Source organism: Siphateles boraxobius, unplaced genomic scaffold (assembly GCF_051911475.1).
Source record: "Siphateles boraxobius isolate OS27281-9 unplaced genomic scaffold, OSU_SipBor_1 82, whole genome shotgun sequence".
Classification (NCBI taxonomy): Eukaryota; Metazoa; Chordata; class Actinopteri; order Cypriniformes; family Leuciscidae; genus Siphateles; species Siphateles boraxobius.
In genome coordinates, this window is record NW_027509211.1 from 908,558 (window position 1) to 936,294 (window position 27,737).

General features: G+C 39.0%; 1 protein-coding gene across 3 annotated transcripts; it reads right to left on the reverse strand.

Moving 5' to 3' along the window:
* chrd (chordin) lies at window positions 1–27,441 on the reverse strand. 3 transcript variants are annotated; one of them, XM_077221403.1, is made up of 21 exons: window positions 27,131–27,441; window positions 25,193–25,296; window positions 21,323–21,449; window positions 21,002–21,133; window positions 20,516–20,633; window positions 19,410–19,497; window positions 19,086–19,227; window positions 18,723–18,857; window positions 18,191–18,273; window positions 17,756–17,903; window positions 14,230–14,336; window positions 12,484–12,781; window positions 10,904–11,145; window positions 9,895–10,008; window positions 9,439–9,636; window positions 4,975–5,068; window positions 4,320–4,376; window positions 4,112–4,215; window positions 2,834–3,091; window positions 1,384–1,477; window positions 1–737 (listed from the first exon to the last, which is right to left on the reverse strand). In XM_077221403.1, exons 1-21 carry the CDS (start codon window positions 27,258–27,260, stop codon window positions 673–675), a joined length of 2,838 nt encoding a protein of 945 aa, XP_077077518.1. In that variant the 5' UTR covers window positions 27,261–27,441; the 3' UTR covers window positions 1–672. The 3 variants fall into 3 exon arrangements, with proteins under 3 accessions (XP_077077518.1, XP_077077520.1, XP_077077519.1); XM_077221405.1 differs by lacking the exons at window positions 20,516–20,633; window positions 21,002–21,133; window positions 21,323–21,449; window positions 25,193–25,296; window positions 27,131–27,441 and adding an exon at window positions 19,838–19,884; XM_077221404.1 differs by lacking the exons at window positions 20,516–20,633; window positions 21,002–21,133; window positions 21,323–21,449; window positions 25,193–25,296; window positions 27,131–27,441 and adding an exon at window positions 19,636–19,657.
* Between the last annotated feature and the right edge of the window lie 296 nt (window positions 27,442–27,737).

The following is a 27,737-nucleotide window of genomic DNA, read 5'->3' on the forward strand; positions in this document are numbered from 1 at the left end:
TTTTATGACAACATAAAATTAAAACTTTATTGTTTATTCATCATTAATAAATATGCAATAATATTCATAATACTCATCAAAATACTGAAAGAAAATAGCGATAAAAAATATTATATACCAGCAAACAGACTTACAACATCAGGTGCAGCAGAACAGAAGTGGGCGGGGTTTATGTTGATGAGCATTATAAACCCCGCCCCCATTGCAAGCCCCTCCCACAGGGCGAGTCTCCAATCAGATGCATCGCAACAGTCCTGCTGATTGGCTGGGATTCGAGTTATATGTGCATTATAAAAGATTGCAATGTGCATTTTGTTGAGAAGCGTATTTTTTACATTGTGGCCACATGCACACATTTACAGGTATGATGCTGGCGTGTCAAATCTTAGTACGAGTGTCTGATGTCAAATACGCAAACAAAATGAAAACAAACTTTCCCGTGAGGAAATCAGTCAATGGGAAACCGCCGAGATTCATTCTCCTTCTCTTCTGTTGTGTGTTTGTCTTGATAACCTGTATCTTCAGAACCACTTCCTTCTTACATTCTGTGTGTTCTGGACCTCTTCTTCTGTGTCGTGCGCTGGTTTATTTGTGCAGTCCTTCGGCGTCCCGTTGTGCGAGTGTGAGACGACCTGATCTCAGAACCGGCGGACGGCAACGTTGAGGAAAGTGTCAGTGTCTCCAGTTTTTCTTTTTCTCCACCATCTTTGCCATTTCTTCTTTTTCCATAAAGTCCTCTGTAAAACAAAGAGGTGAAGTTTGCTGAGTTAATTGGTCAGGATTTACTTTTTGTCAACCCTCTGGTGCTCTTACGACATTTTTGTGAAATTTTAAAAAAAATTCTTCATCGAAATGGTACGAAACTTGGTAAAGGTTTTGGCACTTGCCTTGTGAACACACACACACACAATAAATAATCATGGCCATGATTGGAACAGGTAAAATGGTCCTGAAAACAATATTCACACTTGTGTTTCTCGCGGTCAGAAACGACGCACTGTAAATGAATGAGAGTTTCCTCTAGTGGAAGCGTTTGGTACTGCAGTCGAACACACTCTCACTGAACGCTCATTTACTGAGACTCACATTCACAACACAACTTGTTTACATGTATGCCTTTGATTTTCTTGGATAAGAGGAAAACATGATTTTGAAAATATACTTTTCCTAACAATAAACGTACAATTCTGTAACTTTTTTTACGTTCACTTTGTGAAACTTTTTTCACTTCAGCAATAATCTGCCAATAAAAACTAAAATATAGTACATTCATTTCATTGAAATTCAAAAAAATTCTGACATTTTAGAGTGACACATGAAGAGCAGCAGATTAAAGTGTTCAGGGTTGAGTTTGTGTGTTCAGTGTTTGTGATCATAACTCACCGATGCACTGGGGACAGCATGCTCCCTCTCTGCGGATGTGGTTCCTGCAGCTTAACAGCGGACACTGCTTCCTCTGGCACTTCGTCACGCCGTGCTGCAACCACACACGCGTTACTCACAGCACACATATTACACCGTGGAATACTAAAGGTCATCTATTGATTCTGACTTTTCTCACAATTCTGAGTTTACATCTCGCAATTTCGACATTTTCGTTGGAATTCTGAGTTTATTTCTCAGTTCTGAGTTTCAGGGTTTGTACAGATGCTGTAAAATGAACTTCCAGGACTTTCAATGACTTTTCAAGCACTACTTTTTGGTTTTATAAGGACTACAATCAAGAGATCTCACTTATCAAACAATATCTTTTTTATCTTTAAAGAAAAAAAAAGGTAAATAGATAAACAAAAATAAACTAATAAAACAAAATGGTACAAATAAAGTGCAGCAGATGCAAGGACTGGAAACTTTAACCACTGAAAGGATACTTTAGTTATTCTTATTCAAACTGATTTTTTTTTCTCCCATGAATATATGATTGACTTTGAAGAATGAAAGATGCATCACATACTTGGATATTTATATGAGCAATATCAAGCTCAGCCAAAATGGCTCTATATCTATATCAGACGGGTCGCAGCGTTGAGTTTGTGTGAAAAGATTGTTTTATCAATAAAATTAAACATTAATTTCACATATATTGTCTTTCAATAATTCACGCACTTTTCAATTACCTTTTTATAAAAATGTCTGTTTTCAAGGGTTTCCCAAAAATTTCAAAATGTCAAATTCAGGCATTAAGCACATTGTACGAACCCTGGAGTTTATATCTTGCAGTTTCAACTTTTTTTGTTGGAATTCTACGTTTATATCTCGCAATTATGAGTTTCTCTGAATTCTGATTTTTACATCTCGCAAATTTGACTTTTTCTCTGAATTCTGAGTTTATATCATGACTTTTTTGTTGGAATTATAAATTTGTTGGAATTGACTTTTTTGTCATAATTCTAAGTTTATATCTCAATTCTGAGTTTTTTCTCGCAATTCTGAGTTTATATCTAGCAATTAAGACTTTTTTGTTGGAATTCTATGTTTATTTCTCAATTCTGAGTTTACATCTCGCAATTCTCAGTTTATATCTAGCAATTTTTACTTTTTTTCTCTGAATTCTGAGTTTTCATCTCGCAATTATAAGTTTCTCTGAATTCTGAATTTTATATCTTGCAAATTCGACTTTTTTCTCTGAATTCTTAGTTTAAATCTCGCAATTGCGACTTTGTTGTTAGAATTCTAAGTTTATATCTCAATTATGTGTTTTTCTCTGAATTCTGAGTTTATATCTTGCAATTTAGACTTTTTTCTCTGAATTCTGAGTTTACTTCTCTCTTTTTTTCTTCCATGTTTGTAACAAGCTGGCATACTGAAGTGCAGCAAAGCTTGTAATACTCACGTCACACCAGCAGGTGATGCACTTCATCTCGCCCACCAGCGGCACACTCGGGTGCCAGTGTTCGCTGTTCTGGTAGTAGTTTTTGCCGAACTTGCAATGACGCGTTCCGTCGGCCTGCATCATCTCGTCGTCCTCCAGAGGGGGCGTGTCTTCGGCGGGACACGCCTTGCAGCAGTCTGAAGGGTTGGCTCTGATTGGCTGACTGCAGGTTAGGGGCGGGCACGTCACCTTCTCGCAGTGCACTTCTCCTGTGGAGCCCTGTGACGCACCAGCCAATGACGGTAAGCATTAATATACAGGTTGTCAACTGCTTACACACACTTTCAAAACTTTACACACAAATTTAAGAATTGCACACACAAAATGCTAAATTGCCTCACATCTCTTGCAAAATGAAGCACTGCATTCAAATTATCACAAACACATCTCAAACGCAAACATTTGTCTTACATTGCAAACACCGTTGCCATAATACAATATTTTTGGATATATCATACACACAGTTATTCCAAACCTAAAGCTCTTCTTTCACATACAAGATTGAAAGCAAATGGCTGAGAGATAATGAAAAGTTCACGGTAAACACGAAAGCAAGATTGAAACCAAACTATAATTTTGTTTACTGTAAGCATTTGTTATTGTGAATACAGTGTTACAGTCCTCCGAAACACCTATAACTCGACCTTTGACCTGTTTATAGGCTTATTCTAAAGCCATGATTGGTTGGTGCTCAGTAAAGCATTGAGTGTGAGGAGTGTGTGTGTGTGTGTGTGATGTTCGTGTGTGTGTGTGTGTGTGTGTGTGTGTGTGTGTGTGTGTGTGTGTGTGTGTGTGTGTGTGTGTGTGTGTGTGTGTGCGTGTGTGTGTGTGTGTGTGTGTGTGAGGCTCTGATGAATTACTGTGGTGTTTTGATAAGTTGTGTTTGAAAAAGGAAATCAATATTCTTCCTGTTAGATGTGTGTGTGTGTGTGTGTGTGTGTGTGTCAATATCCAGGAAATCAAGATGTGTGTGTTAGATGTGTGTGTGTTGCATAGAGAAGTGTGTGTTGTGGTTTGCAAAAAGTGTTTAATGAAATTTAAAACTGAGGCTGAGAATGAGTGTTTGGTTTTGCAGATTTGGTGTGTGTTTCTGGTGTTTGAGTGTCAGGTTTCAGAAATTGTGTGACAGTAAAGATTTTGTGGGTAAGCAGTTGAAAAAAACTAATGTCTGAGTCCACTTTTGGTACTTTTGCTCATAACTGAAGCGTGCAGTAATTGTGCGCTGTATAGGGATGTCACCTTGCAGGTGCACACGGCACACTTGATGTAGCCGAACGGCGGGACGAACGGATGCCATGTTGTTCCAGGTGCGTGAATCTTCTGATCACCTTCGAAATAACAGCCTGAAACGAGAAATAAACATCGTACTGTACACTTACAACCAGTTGCGCATTTAAAATGATAGTTGCAATGTTACATTTTATGTATTGATTTAATATAAACTCACCCTCTGGATCTTCCTCAGTCTTTTCTACAGCAGTCGTCTCTTTGGTCTCCTCCTTTTCTGTTCATGGAAATCAAAAATAATGTTAAAACACAAACTTTATAACACATTAAACATAAAAATTGTAGTGTTCATCAGAGGGGTCCAAGACCCCAGGAGTTTTGCCGCACTCGAATACACAGAAAAAAATGATGGATTCGAGGAGTTTTGTGGTGGAAATTTAAAACAGTAACAAATCCTTCGCTTGCGAGTCAATCTGACTCCCTTAGGAATGTGAGGAATGCTTCAGTACACATAGAAAAACCTAAAAATGCTCAAACTTTACCCAAAAATGATTTTATAATGTCTACATGTGTATCTGAATGCATTCTGAAGAGAAACTGACTTTAGGACCCAGAGGAACAGCTCATAAATATCATGTAATATAATTTATTTTCCACAAGAGGTCGGCAAAGACTCCCAATGTAAGATATTTAGAGCTGAATTAAAAAGGTTTATTCAAAATCGAAAAAATAGTATCAAAATAAAATTTTAAATAATAAAAAAATAAAAATGAAGTATATTCTTAGGGCTTGGGGTCGTTTTGGCCCGCGAGGAAAGGATTTGTTACAGAACGCGAGGAAAGGATGAGTGTTAATAGAGTTGTCTGGTTTCTCACCGTCACACACCGGACAGCACTGGTCTTCAGGCTGGAGTGTGTGAGGACACGACAGCGCAGGACAGATCACCGGGTCACAGATCACCGTCTTCTTCTGCAGAGAACACACACATGATCAGATACACTCACTGCTGAACAACACACACATGATCAGATACACTCACTGCTGAACAACACACACATGATCAGATACACTCACTGCTGAACAACACACACATGATCAGATACACTCACTGCTGAACAACACACACATGATCAGATACACTCACTGCTGAACAACACACACATGATCAGATACACTCACTGTTGAACAACACACACATGATCAGATAGACTCACTGCTGAACAACACTAACATGATCAGATACACTCACAGCTGAACAACACACACATGATCAGATACACTCACTGCTGAACAACACACACATGATCAGATACACTCACTGCTGAACAACACACACATGATCAGATACACTCACTGCTGAACAACACACACATGATCAGATACACTCACTGCTGAACAACACTAACATGATCAGATACACTCACTGCTGAACAACACACACATGATCAGATACACTCACTGCTGAACAACACACATGATCAGATACACTCACTGCTGAACAACACTAACATGATCAGATACACTCACTGCTGAACAACACACACATGATCAGACACACTCACTGCTGAACAACACACACATGATCAGATACACTCACTGCTGAACAACACACACATGATCAGATACACTCACTGCTGAACAACACACACATGATCAGATACACTCACTGCTGAACAACACACACATGATCAGATACACTCACTGCTGAACAACACTAACATGATCAGATACACTCACTGCTGAACAACACACACATGATCAGATACACTCACTGCTGAACAACACTAACATGATCAGATACACTCACTGCTGAACAACACACACATGATCAGATACACTCACTGCTGAACAACACTAACATGATCAGATACACTCACTGCTGAACAACACACACATGATCAGATACACTCACTGCTGAACAACACACACATGATCATATACACTCACTGCTGAACAACACACACATGATCAGATACACTCACTGCTGAACAACACACACATGATCAGATACACTCACTGCTGAACAACACACACATGATCAGATACACTCACTGCTGAACAACACACACATGATCAGACACACTCACTGCTGAACAACACACACATGATCAGATACACTCACTGCTGAACAACACACACATGATCAGATACACTCACTGCTGAACAACACACACATGATCAGACACACTCACTGCTGAAAAACACACACATGATCAGACACACTCACTGCTGAACAACACACACATGATCAGATACACTCACTGCTGAACAACACACACATGATCAGATACACTCACTGCTGAACAACACACACATGATCAGATACACTCACTGCTGAACAACACACACATGATCAGATACACTCACTGCTGAACAACACACACATGATCAGATACACTCACTGCTGAACAACACACACATGATCAGATACACTCACTGCTGAACAACACATATATGCTAAGTATAGGACTACTTCAGTACTTCAAGTGTGTTAATTTATTATTTTTAGGTAAAGTGCAAATATACTTTCAATATATTTAAAGGTACAGTTTTGAAATGGTTTCAGTCCTATCTGAGTGGTAGATACTTTTCAGTAAATTATACTAATAGGACCTCGGCTAAAAAACCTCTCCCTTGGGGTGTCCCACAAGGGTCTATTCTTTCTCCCATACTTTTTTCCTTATATTTGCTCCCTCTGGGTAGCATTTTCAGAAAGTACAGAGTGTCATTTCATTGTTACGCCGATGACACGCAAATGTATCTACCACTCAGACACTCTACGAATTCATTTGAATCACTTTTGGAATGTTTAAAGGACATTAAAAACTGGATGGCCAAAAACTTTTAAATGTTAAACGAGGAAAAAACAGAGGTTATTGTATTCGGTAACCCAAAAAACTAGTAGTAGATTCAAGTCCTCTGGCATCTCACTTAAAAACAACTGTAAGAGATTTAGGTTTAATTGCCAGGGAAAGTATTAACGAGGGTCACGTTGTTCCATCAAACGAAGAGCATCACAGAACGGATCTTTCCTGAGTCACAGAGCGGCTTCCGGAAGGATCGGTCCGTCTTTGTCCTGCGCCTGGAGAAAGCCAGAGACCAGAACAAAGACCTGTTCAATGCCTTCATCGACCTGATAAAGACTTTTGACACCATTGACCGCCAAGTCCTTTGGGTCATTCTGGAGAAGTTTGGAGTGCCACCAAGATTTCTGGACATCCTACAACAGTTTCACGTCGGCATGCAGGCTCGTGTGATTGTGGGTACATCTCAATCCCCCTCCTTTCCTGTGCAGGTAGGAGTGAAACGGGTGTGTACCGGCTCCAGTGATCTTCACCCTCCTCTCCCGCATCTCCCTCAGCCCCGACGAGGGTGTGTGCCTACAGTTTCCTCTGGACGGGAACCTCTTTAACCTCCGCCGCCTGCAAGCCATCACCAAGTGCACCGCCATCACAATTCATGAACTGCGATACGCTGATGACTGTGCCCTCCTAGCCCACAGCCCTACCACAATGCAGCACACACTGGATGTTGTATGCGCAGTCTATCAAGCTTGTGGCCTACAAGTTAACATCCAAAAGACAGAGATCACTGCAAAGACCACGGCCCCCACCCTAACACCCCCTGAACTCTACATTCATGGCTCACCAGTAAAGGTTGTTCAGCACGTCTGCTACCTTGGAAGCATCCTCACACACACCTGCCTCATAGACAACGAGATCCAGGCACGCATTAAACCCTTCCCAGGCAGTCTGCTGTGTGGTGCAGAAGCCTGGACTCCCTACCGCAGGCATATTCGGTGTCTTGAGGGCTTTCACATCAGATGACTCGAGCGCATGCTAGGTGTCACATGGAAAGACACAATCCTCCACACGGATATCCAACAGCGCACCAACTCCAGCAGCATGGAGAAAATCCTTGCTAGGCGACAACTGGATCGGACATGTCATCCGCATGCCCTCCCGCCGCCTACTCCGGCAAGTCCTCTATGGGCAGATATACGCAGCCAACAGGAGACCCGTGGGTCAGAAGCGTCGCTACAAGGATCACCTCAAGGTGACCCTGAAAATTGTGGCATCAACACTGGAGTTTTGGAAACAACAGCTGCCAACCGTCAGGCATGGAGTCCTGCATGTGATCTGGGGGTCGAATCACAGCGCGCTCAACACAGAACTGAGCTACATCAGCGCAGACGCCAACGCACACAGCCACAACTACATCCATCCCCAGACTCAGCTCTCACACAGACTGCGGCAGGACTTGGGCTCCCGGATTGGGCTTCGCAGCTTCAACGGCACCGCCGACGGCAGCGGCTGCTTCAACATGACAACAACGCATCCTAGAAGTGACGTCATCTTCGAAATCGATGGACTGCATAAGAAGAAGTGTCTGTGTACCTGGCAGGAGCAGGTGAAGCGGGTGTTGTACTGCGGTGTGTGTGTGTGTGTGTGTGTGTGTGTGTCTGTGTACCTGGCAGGAGCAGCTGAAGCAGGTGTTATACTGCGGTGTGTATGTGTGTGTGTGTGTGTTTGTACCTGGCAGGAGCAGGTGTTGTACTGCGGGGTGTGTGTGTGTGTACCTGCCAGGAGCAGGTGAAGTGGGTGCTGTACTGCTGGGCGTGTGTGTGTGTGTGATTGTGTGTGTACCTGGCAGGAGCAGCTGAAGCAGGTGTTATACTGCGGTGTGTGTGTGTGTGTGTGTGTGTGTGTACCTGGCAGGAGCAGGTGAAGTGGGTGTTGTACTGCTGAGCGTGTGTGTGTGTGTGTGTGTGTGTGTACCTGGCAGGAGCAGCTGAAGCAGGTGTTGTACTGCGGGGTGTGTGTGTGTGTGTGTACCTGGCAGGTGCAGCTGAAGTAGGTGTTGTACTGCGGGGTGTGTGTGTGTGTGTGTACCTGGCAGGAGCAGCTGAAGCAGGTGTTATACTGCGGGGTGTGTGTGTGTGTGTGTGTGTGTGTGTGTGTGTGTGTACCTGGCAGGAGCAGCTGAAGCAGGTGTTATACTGCGGGGTGTGTGTGTGTGTGTGTGTACCTGGCAGGAGCAGCTGAAGCAGGTGTTATACTGCGGGGTGTGTGTGTGTGTGTGTGTACCTGGCAGGAGCAGCTGAAGCAGGTGTTGTACTGCGGGGTGTGTGTGTGTGTGTGTACCTGGCAGGAGCAGCTGAAGCAGGTGTTATACTGCGGGGTGTGTGTGTGTGTGTACCTGGCAGGAGCAGCTGAAGCAGGTGTTGTACTGCGGGGTGTGTGTGTGTGTGTGTGTGTGTGTGTGTGTGTGTGTGTGTACCTGGCAGGAGCAGCTGAAGCAGGTGTTATACTGCGGGGTGTGTGTGTGTGTGTGTGTACCTGGCAGGAGCAGCTGAAGCAGGTGTTATACTGCGGGGTCCACTGAGACCCGTGTGCGTGATGTTCCCCCTCGAAGAAGCATGTGTGCGGGTCCTTCTTCAGCGCCGCCGGGTCACGCACGAACACCAGCTCGTGGAACTCGTCCTCCTCCACCACCTCCCCCCGAGAGCCCGACTCACAGCTGTTGGGCACCTGGATCTGCACAACACGCACACACACACACATACAGTCAACCAGCGCCAGTGGAGTCAAGCTCAGACCATACAACACACTTCTGTTACCGCAGGAAAAGTCAAACACATAAAAACTTAAACTTAACAGTATACATATATATTTATTACATAAATGAATTAAAAATATATAATTAAATAAATCAATATTTGTGTGTGTGAGAGAGAGAGTGTGTGGTTGTGTATGAGAAAGTGTGTGTGTATGACAGAGTGTGTGTGTACTCACCCGTCCTCGTATTTCTCCTCTTGGATTCATCTTAGTGCTGACCTGAATATAAGCCATGCCTTCGTCCAAATGCCTCAATAACTCGACACTAATGTCCTTCAACACACCCTGAGCCTAGAAGACACAGAGACACTTCAAGCTTTGTGCAAACGTCACAATCTTTATCTTAAAACAGAATTAAACTAGTTTCAGCTCATTTGAGGAAACACCATCTTTGATTTATAAACAATTCCTTTAACGTATCCAGTAAACGACAGCATGATTGTGCTTCTGGCCAAAGAAAAACGCTACATTACAGTTTACATTATAACGGGTTGGGAATCGAAAATCAATTCCAATGCTAGAGACTCTGTTTTCTGTGTGTGTGTGTGTATCAGTATATTGGATGTGTGCAGCTCTTAAAGTGACAGCACTAATATTCCTGCTCTATAATAACACTAATCACACAACAGAAGAAGAGAAGATTCACTCGTTCTTCACTCAATCACTTCTCTAACTATATTTCTAATGTAGATTTTATTTATGAACTGAAGAGATATTTTACATTTAGTTACCGTTTCTCAACCTGAAAATCCTAAAACTGTTATTTTTTTCAATCGTATCTTTTTAAATAAGCGTATTATTTCTATATATTACATATATATAGATATTATATATATATATAAAAAAATATTTGTTTAATAACTGAGTGTTTCCTCATGTTTAATAATGCTTTAAGCTTATAGTAGTTGGGCTAGTTGTTCTTCTATGGTGTTTTTAAACCACAGGCAAACGTTCCTCGTGTAAGTGTTCTTTATCTGTCGATTTCTGTTCATGATATTGAGATACAATTACATGTTTCGGAGTAAGACTAAATGTGAATGATATCTTAAGTTTTTATTTTTACCTTATTGGAATCAAAATTATGAATCGATAAGCAGAATCGAAATCAGAACCGGAATCATTAAAATTCAAACGATACCCAACCCTAATTATAACCATACTGAATCGTGTCTCCTGATTGGTTTACCTGCTGGCCGTAGAAGCCCGTCAGGAGTCTCTTGTGATTGGTGGAGTCGTCGTCCATGTCTCCGATCTCGGCCAGTCCGTGCAGGTGAGCGTTGATGGAGGCGTCTTCGCTCCGGCTGAGACCGTTGACCACGATCTCGTAGTGTAGATGACACTGTTGGTCCACCGTGACCCAGGCGTGACCCGCGGCGCCCGTCCGCACCGGCGGAGACACGAACTGACCCGCGAGAGGAACCGGCAGCTCTGCACACAAAAAAAGAGGATTATTGAAAAAAATGAATCATCAAATCAGTATCCAGGGTCCCCGCGGATCCTCTTAACCCTCGCGTCTGTAACACATCTTTCCCTCGCGGGTCAGAATCACCCGAAGTTCTAAAATTATACTTTTTTTTCTTTTCCAGAAAGCTTATTTCATTTTGATAATATTTTTAATGCAATTTTGTTTCACCTTTAAATTACTACATTTGATCAATAAATAATAATTTGAGCAGATTCCTCACATTCTTTCAACTTAAAATCAAAATTTCTCAACATTTTTATGCAAAAACCCTTTGAATTCAGCTCAAAATATTTGACATTGTGTGTCTCTGCCAACTTCTTGTGGAAAATTATTATTATTAATCAAACTGAATTTAATTTGAATGTTAGAATTTGACATAAAAGGTGATGCATACATCTAATAAGTTAAGAAAAAATGCCCTTATATGGGTAAAAATGCCCCTGGAAATCAATTTAAGGTGGCAAATATTGCCCCTTAATAAAAAAATAATAATGGTACCAGTACACAAACACATTACTATCAACAAAATGTTATAAAATATCTGGATTAGTGCTGGGCAACTATTAATCATGATTAATTACATCCCAAATAAAAGTTTGTGTTTAAATAATATACCGGTATGTGTGTATAATTATTTTGTATATATAAACACACACATGCATGTATATATTTAAGAGAAATGTGTTTATATATATATATATATATATATATATATATATATATATATATATGTAAATATATATGCAGTATATACATGCAAATATTTCTTGAATATATACATGTATATGTGTGCGTATATATACAAAATATATATACAAAATAATTACACACACATTGATTATGTAAATACAAACTTTTATTTTGAATGCGATTAATCGTTTCCCAGCATTAATCGAGTTTTCAATTTCTTTGTCAATATTGCACACCCCTAATGTACAGTATTCATTTATATTTCTTTAGATCTTAAAAAGACGTAAATTTGACTGTGAAAGTGTGTAGTGACCCCGGTATCAGAAATCCCTTCTCTATCGTCCGTGTTTCAGACCCGAACACTGAATCAACATGTACCAATGCTATATTTTCTAAATGTCATAATCATTTGTTAACAAACAAGTATTTATTTCTTCAATGAGTTTCCGCATTAAATAATTACATTGTTTACATTAATTCATTTTTTGCTAACTGTGATTCTGTAGATGTACATTTCTGAAACACATAACTTAATATGGACTCGTGCATTTTCTGTAAAGCTGCTTTGAAATGATGTGTATATAGAAATAAAGGTGAACTGCATTCCTCACCGTTGCGTTGCGCGTCGAAGCCGCTGTAGGCTAGCATGCGTATCTGTCCGCGCAGCTCGCTCTCCTGCTGCTGCGCCGTGGCGATGTTGATGAACAGCTCGTTCTGCAGGAGCATGTGAATGTGTCGGGCCTCCACACGACTGAGGCTCCCCGCCGCCCTGCCGTCCCCGCCATGCTCGTCCACACCCGCGCTGAAGTCCGCCGTGATGTCGTACAGAACGCTGCGTTTACTGCGCCGCCGCGGCTTCATCTCCAGCGTCACGCCGACCACCGCGCTGGTCAGACCCGCCACCAGAACCTGCCGCGACACCCACACCAGGGTTCAAATTAACATACCACGAATGCAGGTAAAACTCAAGAGTGGCGGGGAACGCTGTCTAATCACGAGCCAATCTCGCGTTACTTATGTTTACTAGCTTTGCATAAATTGGCCGATAAATCTAAATCCAAATTTTATATAATTTTTGAGAGCCTGATTACAAAAACAAAATCCTCCCCATTAAGAATCATGTCCCAAACTCACAATTATAATGTTCTCATGGTAATTTTATGTAGCCTATATGATAGACTTGCTGAACATGTTGCTGAACTTAACTTTATTTTCCTTTTTTGAAGAGATTACAATCATATTTCAATTAAAATCATCATGTTGAACAGTGTGCATCTGAAGTGTCTCAGCTAAAGGAAATAATCCATTATTTATTGGCTTCAATATATCGGATAAATTCTCTTATCAAGCCGATACCGATAACATTAAAAATTAACATTTATCGTCCGATACCGATATGGTGGCCGATATATCGTGCATCCCTAATATATATATATATATATATATATATACAGGGTTTGAAATGAACACCCGCTAAGTGCGGGTAATAATCAGCTGTGGCGGGGAACACTGTCTAATAACGAGCCAATATCGTCGTATTACTTATTATGTTTACTCACTTTGCTGGGAAGTTCTTGTAAGTCAAATCTGCGCAGATTTAGCACAAATATTCGTAAGTCATCATGATATATTAAATACAGCGTATTGCACAGAATCTGCTCATATCTGGCTTACTTGAACACACACGTCACTACGCTACAAATAACAGCACGCTTGTTCATGTGCATTTATAAATATATATATATATATATATACATACTTTATAATTATTTTAATCGATATTTAATAAATTGTAAATAAACTAGAAAACAAATCTTTAAAATAAACATGCTTATACTTTAGATGGCAACTTCTTGAATCTGCAATCCTATAACAGTGTTTTTTTACTGAGTAATTGTTTAAAACGATATGAATATGTGAATAAAAAGGAAGTAAACACTGTAACAGGGCAGTCGGTAATCTGGTAATTTCGTGTGCACTGGTAATCATTTAAAAAATAAATAAAGACAAGGTAACATTCGTTTTACATACAGCGCAGTGAAAATAAAAGTCCCGCTTCCAACACATCGACCAATCAGAAAAACTTATCGGCCGATGCCGATATTTTAAAAATAACAAATATCAGCCACTAATATAATTGACCAGTAATATAAACTATGGCGTAGTTAATCTGGCTAATTTCTTTTTTTGTTTGTTGGCTAGTAAACGTTCTGAATGGCCGGAGAGTGAAAAAGTAAATTTTTCAACGTCGATCGACTGACTGACGGAAGTGATCGTGAGGGAACAGAACGAGTCGTTACCTGGTGGTCCCTCACACACACACACACACACACACACACACACACACACACACACACCTGGTAGTCGAGCGAGCCGTTGGGATGGAGTGTGAAGACGGCCGATCCCACGCCGCCGGTTTTCCCGGGAGTCAGAGCGGATCCGCCGGACATCACGCTCTGAAGAGCTGAAACAGGAACAGGAAATACAGATAAATCTGATGACGTTACAGCAAGAACTGCTGCTTTTCACGTGTCGCTCAAACATGACAGAATTTCTTATTTTTATTTCAATGAGTGTACTATATTTTAGTTCGATAATGTTATTTTATTTAATATTTTGTGTTTTTTTTAAGGGGATTTGGATTTGGGATATGGTACTACATTATATTTAGGCTGTGTTTATAATCCATTTATTCACTTTTTAACTACATTTCCAGCTTAAACTGGTAAATCTTGAACGCTTTAGAGCGACAGTTTGATCTCTTCTCAATCACGACACTTGGCAGATTATTGCTGGAGTGAAATAAAAAAGAAATTTTAAAAAGTTACATCATTTTATATTTATTGTTATAAAAATGCACAAAAATACTATTTTAATATGACATATATATTTTCAAAACCACATTTTACTCTAAAACTGCAAAAGAGAAAAACTAAAGTGAACGGTGAGTTTTGCATGCGAGAAAACAATTTAAACCCACATGAACTCACGCAGGGTCAAAGGTCACAGTGACGTGAGGTTAAGAGAGCGACTGTGATGTAGAGTAAACAGAGTCTGAATTCCTCACGCATAACGTCACGCTGTTAATGCAGCAGCTGGAGTCACACAGCAGAGTGTGTGTGTGTGTGTGTGTGTGTGTGTGTGTGTGTGTGTGTGTGTGTGTGTGTGTGTGTGTGTGTGTGTGTGTGTGTGTGTGTGTGTGTGTGTGTGTGTGTGTGTGTGTGTGTGTGTGTGTGTGTGTGTGTGTGTGTGTGAAACTGATCCTGCAGCAACTCTGGCCTCTATCGACTGTCGCTGTGCATTCCTGACCTCTTCACAATCAGAATCATAATTATGAACTATGAAATCTGAGAAATAGTCAGGCATGACACATGATGAAATATGAGCTGGTATAAAAACAGCAGAGACTGGTGTAGTTACAGATCCTGTGAGATGTGTGTTTTACTGCACGATTAACCCTTCAACGTCATTCACTAAGCTCCTAGTATTGCACAATCTATTCATTATACACAATATGACAGGAATAAATCAGAAATTGTGTCAAAATAAAGTCAGAATTGCGAGAAATAAAGTCAGAATTGCGTGAAGTAAATTCAGAATTGCGAGAAATGAAGTCAAGTCAAGTCATCCTCATTTATATAGCGCTTTTAACAATGTAGATTGTTTCAAAGCAGCTTTACAGAGATAAACATATAATTTAAGGTAACAGAGATTGGTTTGGTTTTATAGTGATTCTTGAAAAATGTTTTTTCCAGCTAAAGTTAGTTTTGATTGATTCACTTCCTCAAATGATCATTTGTTATTAAATTAGGGGCCGCTAAGACGACACCGTTCTCTCTAAACAGACTTTAAACGTGAACCTGTGATAGACGCTGATGGCGTTCACATGCGCATTAAGAATTGATTCTATAGTTATGTGCGTTTGAATATATGTGCGCAGGTTTGTAATTCCTTACAAACCATGCCTAAACAAACTACTTGTCTATACATTTTGATGCAGAATTTTTATTTTATCTTATCACTTTGGGTAGGTACGCGAACCGAAAAATTCCACAACGCTTTATCTGTAGAGTGGTATAGGGATCCTCCATAGGGAGAGGCTAGTTGGCACTTGAAGTCAGAATGAAGTCAGAATTGTGAGAAATAAAGTCAGAATTGCGAGAAATTAAGTCAGAATTGCGAGATATAAAGTAAGAATTGCGAGATATAAAGTCAGAATTGCGAGAAATTAAGTCAGAATTGCGAGATATAAAGTCAGAATTGCGAGAGATTAAGTCAGAATTGCGAGTAATAAAGTCAGAATTGCGAGATATAAAGTCAGAATTGCGAGTAATAAAGTAAGAATTGCGAGATATAAAGTCAGAAATTGTGTCAAAATAAAGTCAGAATTGCGAGAAATAAAGTCAGAATTGATAGAAATAAAGTCAGAATTGCGAGAAATAAAGTCAGAATTGTGAGAAATAAAGTCAGAATTGTGAGAAATAAAGTCATAATTGCGAGATATAAAGACATAATTGCGAGATATTAAGTCAGAATTGCGAGAAATAAAGTCAGAATTATGAGAAATAAAGTCAGAATTGCGTGAAGTAAATTCAGAATTGGGAGAAATGAAGTCAGAATTGTGTGAAGTAAATTCAGAATTGCGAGAAATGAAGTCAGAATTGTGAGAAATAAAGTCAGAATTGCGAGAAGTAAAGTCAGAATTGCGAGATATGAAGTCAGAATTGGGAGTAATAAAGTCAGAATTGCGAGAAATTAAGTCAGAATTGCGAGTAATAAAGTCAGAATTGCGAGAAGTAAAGTCAGAATTGCGAGAAATGAAGTTAGAATTGCGAGATATAAAGTCAGAATTGCGAGATATAAAGTCAGAAATTGTGTCAAAATAAAGTCAGAATTGCGAGAAATAAAGTCAGAATTGCGAGAAATAAAGTCAGAATTGTGAGAAATAAAGTCAGAATTGCGAGAAATAAAGTCAGAATTGTGAGAAATAAAGTCAGAATTGCGAGAAATAAAGTCAGAATTGTGAGAAATAAAGTCAGAATTGCGAGAAATAAAGTCAGAATTGTGAGAAATAAAGTCAGAATTGCGAGAAATAAAGTCAGAATTGTGAGAAATAAAGTCATAATTGCGAGAAATAAAGTCATAATTGCGAGAAATAAAGTCATTATTGCGAGATATAAAGTCAGAATTGCGAGAAATAAAGTCAGAATTGTGAGAAATAAAGTCAGAATTGCGAGAAATAAAGTCAGAATTGCGAGAAGTAAAGTCAGAATTGCGAGAAGTAAAGTCAGAATTGCGAGAAATAAAGTCAGAATTGCGAGAAATAAAGTCAGAATTGTGTGAAGTAAATTCAGATTTGCGAGAAATAAAGTCATAATTGCGAGAAATAAAGTCATAATTTATTGGGGGGGGGGGGGGGTGCTACACAAAAACCTAAAATTCTCGGGACAGCAGCATGTGTCCAAATTTTAATCTTAACCGTTCGATTTTATCAGAAACGATCTTAAAACAGGGCTTTAATTGTAAAACGCCGAACTTACCCTTTCATTCATTTTTAATCTGTGGCGTAAACAAGCTTCCATAAATATGAGCAGAATATGAATATACGGGGGAAAGGAGTTTTGATAATGGGAAAAACACTTGTCCCAATTTTACCCTTGAAAGATCGTAAAGGTAGTGAATTATGATTATTTTATTCTTTGTAATTGTTATTAAAATATCAGGAGAGTGTTACACTATTGCGGCAGTTAGAGATCCATCCGTGCTAGAAATAGATCCGGGTCACAAAGAAAACAATATATGATAATACGACTGGCGAAAAAACCCTGGGTTTAAACTTTTTTTGTATTAATGAGGTGATAGTTTCTGATTGGCTGCACTCACTGTCACATGATCTCTTCCCAGAAATGTATCCGGAGATCTGACGGGGGTTTTGACCTTCCGTTTCCATGGCGATCTGGAGCTGCCCGCGGGATAACCAGAAGAGTTCCCGACTGTTCAGATCCGCTAGGACTTCAGCCAGGTCAGAGTCCTACACACACACACACACACACACACACACACACACACGCACAAACACACACGTTTCCTTAACATTCATTGCTGAACTTTAACTGAGTATTTTAAGGTGAATGATGTTTTCCTTTTATTCTAATTAACTGAGTATAAAAGCATTGGAAGTAAATGGCTTGTCCACCTTTAGATCAGTGAATGCATGTGTGTGTGTGTGTCTGTGTGTGTGTGTGTGTGTGTGTGTGTGTGTGTGTGTGTGTGTGTGTGTGTGTGTGTGTGTGTGTGTGTGTGTGTGTTTTCACTCACGTCTGTAGAGATGTTTGCTCGTATTTCTCTCAGCACATGTTGTCGGTACAGCAGTTTCACTCTCACCGGCATCTGTGCGGAGGCTGAAACAATATCAAATACAGTTTTTATTAAATTAATATTTTTATTTAATTAATATTTATTTATTTATATCTACTTTATTTGTTGTTTTATTTTATTACATATAATTTATTATTTTTTGTTGTTTTATTTATTTATTATTTTATTTTCTTATTTACTTTATTTTTTCTTTTATTGTTTTTTTGTTTTTATTTATTTTATTTTTATTTTTATAATATTTTATGCTTTATTTTAATTTATTATTTTTTGTTTAATTATTTTATTTTAATTTTATTTATTTTATTTTAGTTTATTTTCAAATCTAATTTAATTTCTTTTTTCTTTAATTTTGACATTTTTATGTTATTTCTACTTTATTTTATGCTTTATTTAAAATTTTTGTTTTATATTTATTTATTTATTTATTTATTTATTTATTTGATTTGATGATTTTTTCTAAATGTGTACTTACAGCTCCCGTGAGAAACGAGTCCCTGCTGAATCAGGATAAAATGCAGATTGTTCTCGGTGTCACTGAGCGTCAACATGGCGATTCCGCCCATCCCAGAATGCACCTCTTCAGACGTCAGGATTGCACTGAACGTTTCTGTCACACAAACCAAATGTAAATGAACGTAAGCATCCAAAAACACATCAGAAAGGTTGTGTCTTCATTAAACAGTTAAACATCACACACACACACAGTTAAACATCACACACACACACACACACACACAGTTAAACATCACACACACACACACACACACACAGTTAAACATCACACACACACACACACACACACACACACACACAGTTAAACATCACACACACACACCTGCAAACAGTGCTCTGTGTTTGATGATTTTCCCCCGTAGCTCCTCCTTCTTGTTGTCAGCGGTTGTCATGGAAACGCGCAGTTGCTCCGCCTCCAGCTGTCGAATCTGAGACTTCGGGAGATTCTTCCAAACTCCACAGATCTGCAAATCACACACACACACACACACACACACACACACACACACACACACACACACACACACACACACACACACACACACACACACACACACACACACACACACAAGTTAAACATCAGATACTACAGATCTGCACATCACTAATGAAGCTGACTTGACTTTCATGACTTGACTCGACTCACCATGTCTGTGTCGGCCCTCGGCACCCTGAACTCAAACGCAGTGTTTCCGTCAGAGTCCAGGAAGGATATTCCACTCGGCCTGTTGATCCTGAGACACACACACACAAACACACACACACACAGTGAGTGAGGGCTGACGAGAGACACACACACACACACACACACACACAGAGAGCGAGGGTGGGTGGGCGAGAGACACACACACGGGCTGTGGTGTGTGTTTTACCTCTGGAAGGTGATGGAGAAGGTCAGGGTGGTGCGGGAGACACACACACACACAAACACACACACAGAGAGCGAGGGATGGCGAGAGACACACACACACACACACACAGAGAGAGCGAGGGCAGGTGAGAGACACACACACACACACACACAGAGAGCGAGGGCGGGCGAGAGACACACACGGGCTGTGGTGTGTGTTTTACCTCTGGAAGGTGATGGAGAAGGTCAGGCTGGTGCGGGAGACACACACACACACACACACACAGAGAGCGAGGGCGGGCGAGAGACACACACACACACACACACACACACACACACACACACACACACACACACAGAGAGCGAGGGCGGGCGAGAGACACACACGGGCTGTGGTGTGTGTTTTACCTCTGGAAGGTGATGGATAAGGTCAGGCTGGTGCGGGAGACACACACACACACACACACACACACAGAGAGCGAGGGTGGGTGGGCGAGAGACACACACACGGGCTGCGGTGTGTGTTTTACCTCTGGAAGGTGATGGAGAAGGTCAGGCTGGTGCGGGAGACACACACACACACACACACACACACACACACACAGAGAGCGAGGGATGGCGAGAGACACACACACACACACAGAGAGAGCGAGGGCAGGTGAGAGACACACACACACACACACACAGAGAGCGAGGGCGGGCGAGAGACACACACGGGCTGTGGTGTGTGTTTTACCTCTGGAAGGTGATGGAGAAGGTCAGGCTGTAGCGGGAGACACACACACACACACACACACAGAGAGCGAGGGCGGGCGAGAGACACACACACACACACACACACACACACACACAGAGAGCGAGGGCGGGCGAGAGACACACACGGGCTGTGGTGTGTGTTTTACCTCTGGAAGGTGATGGAGAAGGTCAGGCTGGTGCGGGAGAGGGTGAATCGAGCCCGAGCGACTCCGCTGGAACTGGGCAACCAAGAGTCCGACACACCCGTCAGCAGAGACACGAAATCTGAAGAATAAAACAATCACTCAAATAAAGCAGAATATAAAATAAAATAACAAAATAAAAGAAAGTAATTTTTCAAATAATAAAATAATAATAATAATAAAATTTAAATAAAGCAAAAAAAAATAAAAAAATAAAGTACATAATTTTTTTTATAAAAATAACAAAATAAAGTAAATTTCAGAATAAATTATAAATAAATAAATATAATACAATAAAAATAAAGCAAAAAAAATTTAAATTAAAATAAAGTAGACAAAAAAATAAAGAAAATTTCAGAATAAAAAAAATAATAATAAAAAAAATAAAGCAAAACATTTTTATAAAAATTAAATAAAAAATTATTTGGAAAAAGTTGTGTGTAGTCTCACCGGTCGCGCTGTCTCGATGGCTGTTCTCTTCAGAGCTGACGTAGGATCTGTCGTTGTACGACTTGTGCAGGTCGTCGTCTTTCTCCTGGAAGAACTCGAACAAAGACTCCGCCTCCTTCCTCGATGTGTCACCTGTAACCATGGAAACCAGAGCATGATGTCATCAACGTACAACAGCAGAGTCAATGTTCCAGAGCGGCATCCATAAACATGAGGAGCTCGAGACCGTCCACACACACGCTCAAGCTTTCCATCATTTCTTTACACACCAGCGCAGTTTGTTTCCCTTTGTCCACAGAAAAACACACACTCCTTTTGTACCTTTCGGACATGTTTTGCAGCAGTGTCCTGGAGTCAGCTCCGGATCGTCACAGGTCGGTTCGGGACAATCCTGCTTCATATTCCTGCAGCTCACCTTCCCAAACACCTTCCCTCTCCGACTCCTCTGCTGCTCGAGAGAGTGTGTGTGTGTGTGTGTATGAGAGAGAGAGAGAGAGAGAGAGAGAGAGAGAGAGAGAGAGAGAGAGAGAGAGAGAGAGAGAGAAGAATGAACACACAAGCTGTTAATAAACAGGACAACAGTGTTGCAGAATTCAGCAGTTCAATTTCAGCTGTAACAAAACAAAACACTTGCGTAGCGTTCCCCTTGAAGTTACGAAATCGTTATTTCTGAGTGTTCTCTGAACATTCAAAACGTTTTAAATGTTTCTTGGTTATGTGAACATTAAGGGAACATACTATTCTTCAAACATTATGGAAACGTTACTTTAGAATGTTCTCTGAATGTTACTTTTGAATGTTCTCTGAGCGTTACTTTAGAATGTTCTCTGAACGTTACTTTGGAATGTTCTCTGAGCGTTACTTTAGAATGTTCTCTAAACGTTACTTTAGAATGTTCTATGACTGTTACTTTTGAATGTTCTCTGAGTGTTACTTTAGAATGTTCTCTGAGTGTTACTTTTGAATGTTCTCTGAGTGTTACTTTTGAATGTTCTCTGAGTGTTACTTTTGAATGTTCTCTGAGTGTTACTTTTGAATGTTCTCTGAGTGTTACTTTAGAATGTTCTCTGAGTGTTACTTTTGAATGTTCTCTGAGCGTTACTTTAGAATGTTCTCTGAACGTTACTTTGGAATGTTCTCTGAGCGTTACTTTGGAATGTTCTCTGAGCGTTACTTTAGAATGTTCTCTGAACGTTACTTTAGAATGTTCTATGACTGTTACTTTTGAATGTTCTCTGAGTGTTACTTTTGAATGTTCTCTGAACGTTACTTTTGAATGTTCTCTGAACAATACTTTTGAATGTTCTCTGAACGTTACTTTTGAATGTTCTCTGAGTGTTACTTTTGAATGTTCTCTGAACGTTACTTTTGAATGTTCTCTGAGTGTTACTTTTGAATGTTCTCTGAACGTTACTTTTGAATGTTCTCTAAACATTACTTTTGAATGTTCTCTGAGTGTTACTTTTGAATGTTCTCTGAGTGTTACTTTTGAATGTTCTCTGAACGTTACTTTTGAATGTTCTCTGAGTGTTACTTTTGAATGTTCTCTGAACGTTACTTTTGAATGTTCTCTAAACATTACTTTTGAATGTTCTCTGAGTGTTACTTTTGAATGTTCTCTAAACGTTACTTTTGAATGTTCTCTAAACATTACTTTTGAATGTTCTCTGAGTGTTACTTTTGAATGTTCTCTAAACGTTACTTTTGAATGTTCTCTGAGTGTTACTTTTGAATGTTCTCTGAGTGTTACTTTTGAATGTTCTCTGAACAATACTTTTGAATGTTCTCTGAACGTTACTTTTGAATGTTCTCTGAACGTTACTTTTGAATGTTCTCTGAACGTTACTTTAGAATGTTCTCTGGACGTTACTTTAGAATGTTCTCTGAACGTTACTTTAGAATGTTCTCTGAATGTTACTTTAGAATGTTCTCTGAATGTTACTTTAGAATGTTCTCTGAACGATACTTTAGAATGTTCTCTGAATGTTACTTTAGAATGTTCTCTGAACGTTACTTTAGAATGTTCTCTGAGTGTTACTTTAGAATGTTCTCTGAACGTTACTTTAGAATGTTCTCTGAACGTTACTTTAGAATGTTCTCTGAACGTTACTTTAGAATGTTCTCTGAACGTTACTTTAGAATGTTCTCTGAACGTTACTTTAGAATGTTCTCTGAACGTTACTTTAGAATGTTCTCTGAACGTTACTTTAGAATGTTCTCTGAACGTTACTTTAGAATGTTCTCTGAACGTTACTTTAGAATGTTCTCTGAACGCTACTTTAGAATGTTCTCTGAACGTTACTTTAGAATGTTCTCTGAACGTTACTTTAGAATGTTCTCTGAACGTTACTTTAGAATGTTCTCTGAACGTTACTTTAGAATGTTCTCTGAACGTTACTTTAGAATGTTCTCTGAACGTTACTTTAGAATGTTCTCTGAACGATACTTTAGAATGTTCTCTGAATGTTCCTTTAGAATGTTCTCTGAATGTTACTTTAGAATGTTCTCTGAATGTTACTTTAGAATGTTCTCTGAATGTTACTTTAGAATGTTCTCTGAACGTTACTTTAGAATGTTCTCTGAAAGTTACTTTATAATGTTCTCTGAACGTTACTTTAGAATGTTCTGTGAACGTTACTTTAGAATGTTCTCTGAATGTTACTTTAGAATGTTCTCTGAACGTTACTTTAGAATGTTCTCTGAATGTTACTTTAGAATGTTCTCTGAACGTTACTTTTGAATGTTCTCTGAACGTTACTTTAGAATGTTCTCTGAACGTTACTTTAGAATGTTCTCTGAACGTTACTTTAGAATGTTCTCTGAATGTTACTTTAGAATGTTCTCTGAATGTTACTTTAGAATGTTCTCTGAATGTTACTTTAGAATGTTCTCTGAACGTTACTTTAGAATGTTCTCTGAACGTTACTTTAGAATGTTCTCTGAATGTTACTTTAGAATGTTCTCTGAACGTTACTTTTGAATGTTCTCTGAATGTTACTTTAGAATGTTCTCTGAACGTTACTTTAGAATGTTCTCTGAACGTTACTTTAGAATGTTCTCTGAACGTTACTTTAGAATGTTCTGTGAACGTTACTTTTGAATGTTCTCTGAACGTTACTTTTGAATGTTCTCTGAACGTTACTTTTGAATGTTCTCTGAACGTTACTTTTGAATGTTCTCTGAACGTTACTTTAGAATGTTCTCTGAACGTTACTTTAGAATGTTCTCTGAACGTTACTTTTGAATGTTCTCTGAACGTTACTTTTGAATGTTCTCTGAACGTTACTTTTGAATGTTCTCTGAACGTTACTTTTGAATGTTCTCTGAACGTTACTTTAGAATGTTCTCTGAACGTTACTTTAGAATGTTCTCTGAATGTTACTTTAGAATGTTCTCTGAACGTTACTTTAGAATTTTCTCTGAACGTTACTTTAGAATGTTCTCTGAACGTTACTTTAGAATGTTCTCTGAACGTTACTTTAGAATGTTCTCTGAACGTTACTTTAGAATGTTCTCTGAACGTTACTTTAGAATGTTCTCTGAACGTTACTTTTGAATGTTCTCTGAACGTTACTTTTGAATGTTCTCTGAACGTTACTTTAGAATTTTCTCTGAACGTTACTTTAGAATGTTCTCTGAACGTTACTTTAGAATTTTCTCTGAACGTTACTTTTGAACGTTGAAAGTGGTTGAGGAGAATCCCCCTTCCATGTAAAGCACTTTGAGTACCCAGAAAAGCGTTATATAAATGTAACAAATTATTATTAATATTATTATTTTTCTCTGAATGTTACTTTTGAATGTTCTCTGAATGTTCTGAAACAAGTAGAAACATTTAAAAAATGTTAGATGAAAATCCAACTGAAACACTTCAGAATAAAACGAACTATGAATGTATGTATAAATACATTAATAATGTATAAATAATGTTTTTGTTCTAATGTTTTGAGAACATTATTAAAGACCAGATAACTTTGAACGAGCGTTCTATTATCGTAACTGGAAGAACATTTGTTTATAACTTTGAAAGAACTTACGCAGAAAGTTAGCCGTAAAGCAGCTCTACAAAAGTCAATAGTGTCATTATTCAGTTCAATGTTGATTCGATTCTGTTCAATGACAATGGTGCAAAGTTCCTCAGTTCCACATGGAAACGCAGTGTGTGTGTGTTTGTGTGTGTGTGATGCTCACCGGCTCACAGTGACACATAACGCAGTGCATCACACCGAAGGGTTCTCCGAGGTCTGGATGCCACGTGTCTTCCAGGGAATAAAAGCGGCCACCGAAGGAGCAACCTGATTGAGACAATAAACAAGAGCAGCATGAGACCGTGTGTGTGTGTGTGTTTGTGTGTGTGTGTGTGTGTGAGAGAGCATTGGGAATGTGTACAAATCAGCTTCAAACGGCCGTTTTTGAGCCAAACCTTCACAAACACCAGCTAAAACGAGCAGTGAACGCGATTTCTTTCCTTCCCAACCAAATCAGCGCTGGAAACCAAAACATCTCCTCTGCTTTGTTTTGAAGAGAGAATGAGAGATTGGAGTAAATTTGGTGTTTAATGCATCTGGAATGAGGTCCGTTTACAGAGCCAGACTATTAAACAATTTATTGTTAAGCTAAACACTTTCAAGGACACACACGTAAACCGTCCCGTGCTCTACCGAGATAAATGAAGTCTGTGGAAAGTGATAGTGTTTATGTGGCTCTTTCGGAGATTATTAAAGTGTTTGGGGTTCGACTTCGAGGTTCTTTAAAACACCAGATGCATTGATGGCTTTCTATAGAGAATAAAGTTATTTGTGGAGGCTTTTGTTCTCAAAACATTATTTACACATCATTCATGGAATGTTTTTCCTGAAATGTTTCAGTTGGATGTTCTAAACTTGTTACGTTTGAATGTTCTCTGAAACATTCCAATAATGTTTGCAAAACAGAATGTTCCTTTAACAGTCGCATAACCAAGACATGTTTTGCTATAATCAAAAGAACATTTTCCTCAATATAACCTGAATTAAAGATTCTTAAATGAGTTCACTGCGGGTTTAAAAACGCATCAATGTACTGGTGCCTTAAAGATCTGAAACATCGAACACTGAAACATGAACCCTTTACAGACAATAATGGAGAATCTTTAGATCTACACTCTTACAAATAAAGGTTCTTCATTGGTATTGATGGATCCACCCTGCTGGAAAACATACATGCTGAGTATACTTGCAGCCAGACTACTTCACTACTTCAAGTGTGTGAATGATTAGTTAACTTGAAGTGTGCTAAACTCATTTTGTACTAAGTGTATTTTAGTAAAGCATAACTTTAAGTGTATTTAGTGTATTTTTGTGTGCTAAATTGGAACAACTTCAAGTATACTTTAAGTTTATGCCTGTGTAGGGACTAATTACATGCTTGATTAGTGATATTAAAGTGTACTTTATAAAGTACATTACAAATTCATTACGAGTGTCTTCGAAACATAAGTGATGTATCATAAGTGTATTATATTTGAGTTAAAAGTATTTGCTCAGTAATGCCTGTGGCTTATTCCAAATACTACAAATTGCACACTTTGTCTTCATTAAAAAAATGCACATTAATAAACAAATATTAGGCTACTTAGCTATATTTTGTACAATATACTATTGTAAACTATAATGTATTTTGAAAGTATACTTGCAATGCGTTGTTACAATGATCATTTTCAGCACACAGTTATAAATATACCTAATATATATATATATATATATATATATATATTTAAGTAAAGTGCAAATAAATACACTTTTAAAAAATAAAGATAATTTTCACCTCAAGTATATTTTTGAAAATATACTAAAGTACAATTATTTTAAAGTGTGTTAAACGTTGTATTGTGAAAACAGGTAATAATATATTTAAAGATAGTAAAACATTTTGTTAGTAGCTATATTTGCAATGTGCTATTGAAAAATGGAATATATTTCAAATACAATAAACTAGTATATTTTTTTTTTCACCCGAACTTTTAACATCCAAAGCGTGTTAATATTCTGCATGCTCTAGAACGCGTCCCCTGTGACATCTCTTTCTGAACGCTTCATGTTTAAGAGTGATAAAGCTGTAGTTTGGAGAGTGTGATGCTGGTTCTCTTACCGGACAAGCCTTTAGACATGACGGGTTCGCGCTCGGGCTGGATCGGTAACGCGGGCGTCTTCAGGCGCGATCCCTGAACCGAAGACATGCACGCGCATCCCAGAATCCACAGCACGCACAGCAACTCCATCCCTCGGGATTCACCGAACTTTTCCTTTTCTTCACCAAAACACCAGTCAACACTGTTATAGGCCTATTTAAAAAAAAAAACTCTTATTCAATTATAACGGTCCGTTAATGCGCGTCCTCCTCAGACTGAGTTCGGGTGTTGCTGACGGTGTCGCGAGCTGCGTGTGTGTGTGTGTGTGTGTGTGTGCGCGAGCGACTCCCGGTTTTATCCGGTGCTCGTGAGGGGGGGTGTTGGGGCGGGACCTCAGATGCCCCAAAACTTCACCTGCAAATATCAACCTTTAATACACATTATATGAATCACTTTAGACTTTTATTCTCTGTCTGGCATCTTTTCTATTCGAGCAATCAATTGCACAGTTTCGCTTTTATTCTCAAACAAAATATCAACAATAATGATAAAAAAAAAATAAAAAAAATAGCACAGGTTAATACAATGTTTGGCAATGTTTGAAGAATGATGCAATGAAATGTTCAA

Bases quoted from the DNA above. Each gene is read 5' to 3' on its own strand.
- chrd (XM_077221403.1), bottom strand. From the start codon at position 27,260: ATGGAGTTGCTGTGCGTGCTGTGGATTCTGGGATGCGCGTGCATGTCT. The intron at 14,337-17,755 runs GTGAGTGCAGCC...TTCCTGTTTCAG, and splicing joins TGGGAAGAGATCATGTGACA to CTCTTCAGAGCGTGATGTCC. The intron at 10,009-10,903 runs GTAAACCAATCA...TGTGTCTTCTAG, and splicing joins CGGGCTTCTACGGCCAGCAG to GCTCAGGGTGTGTTGAAGGA.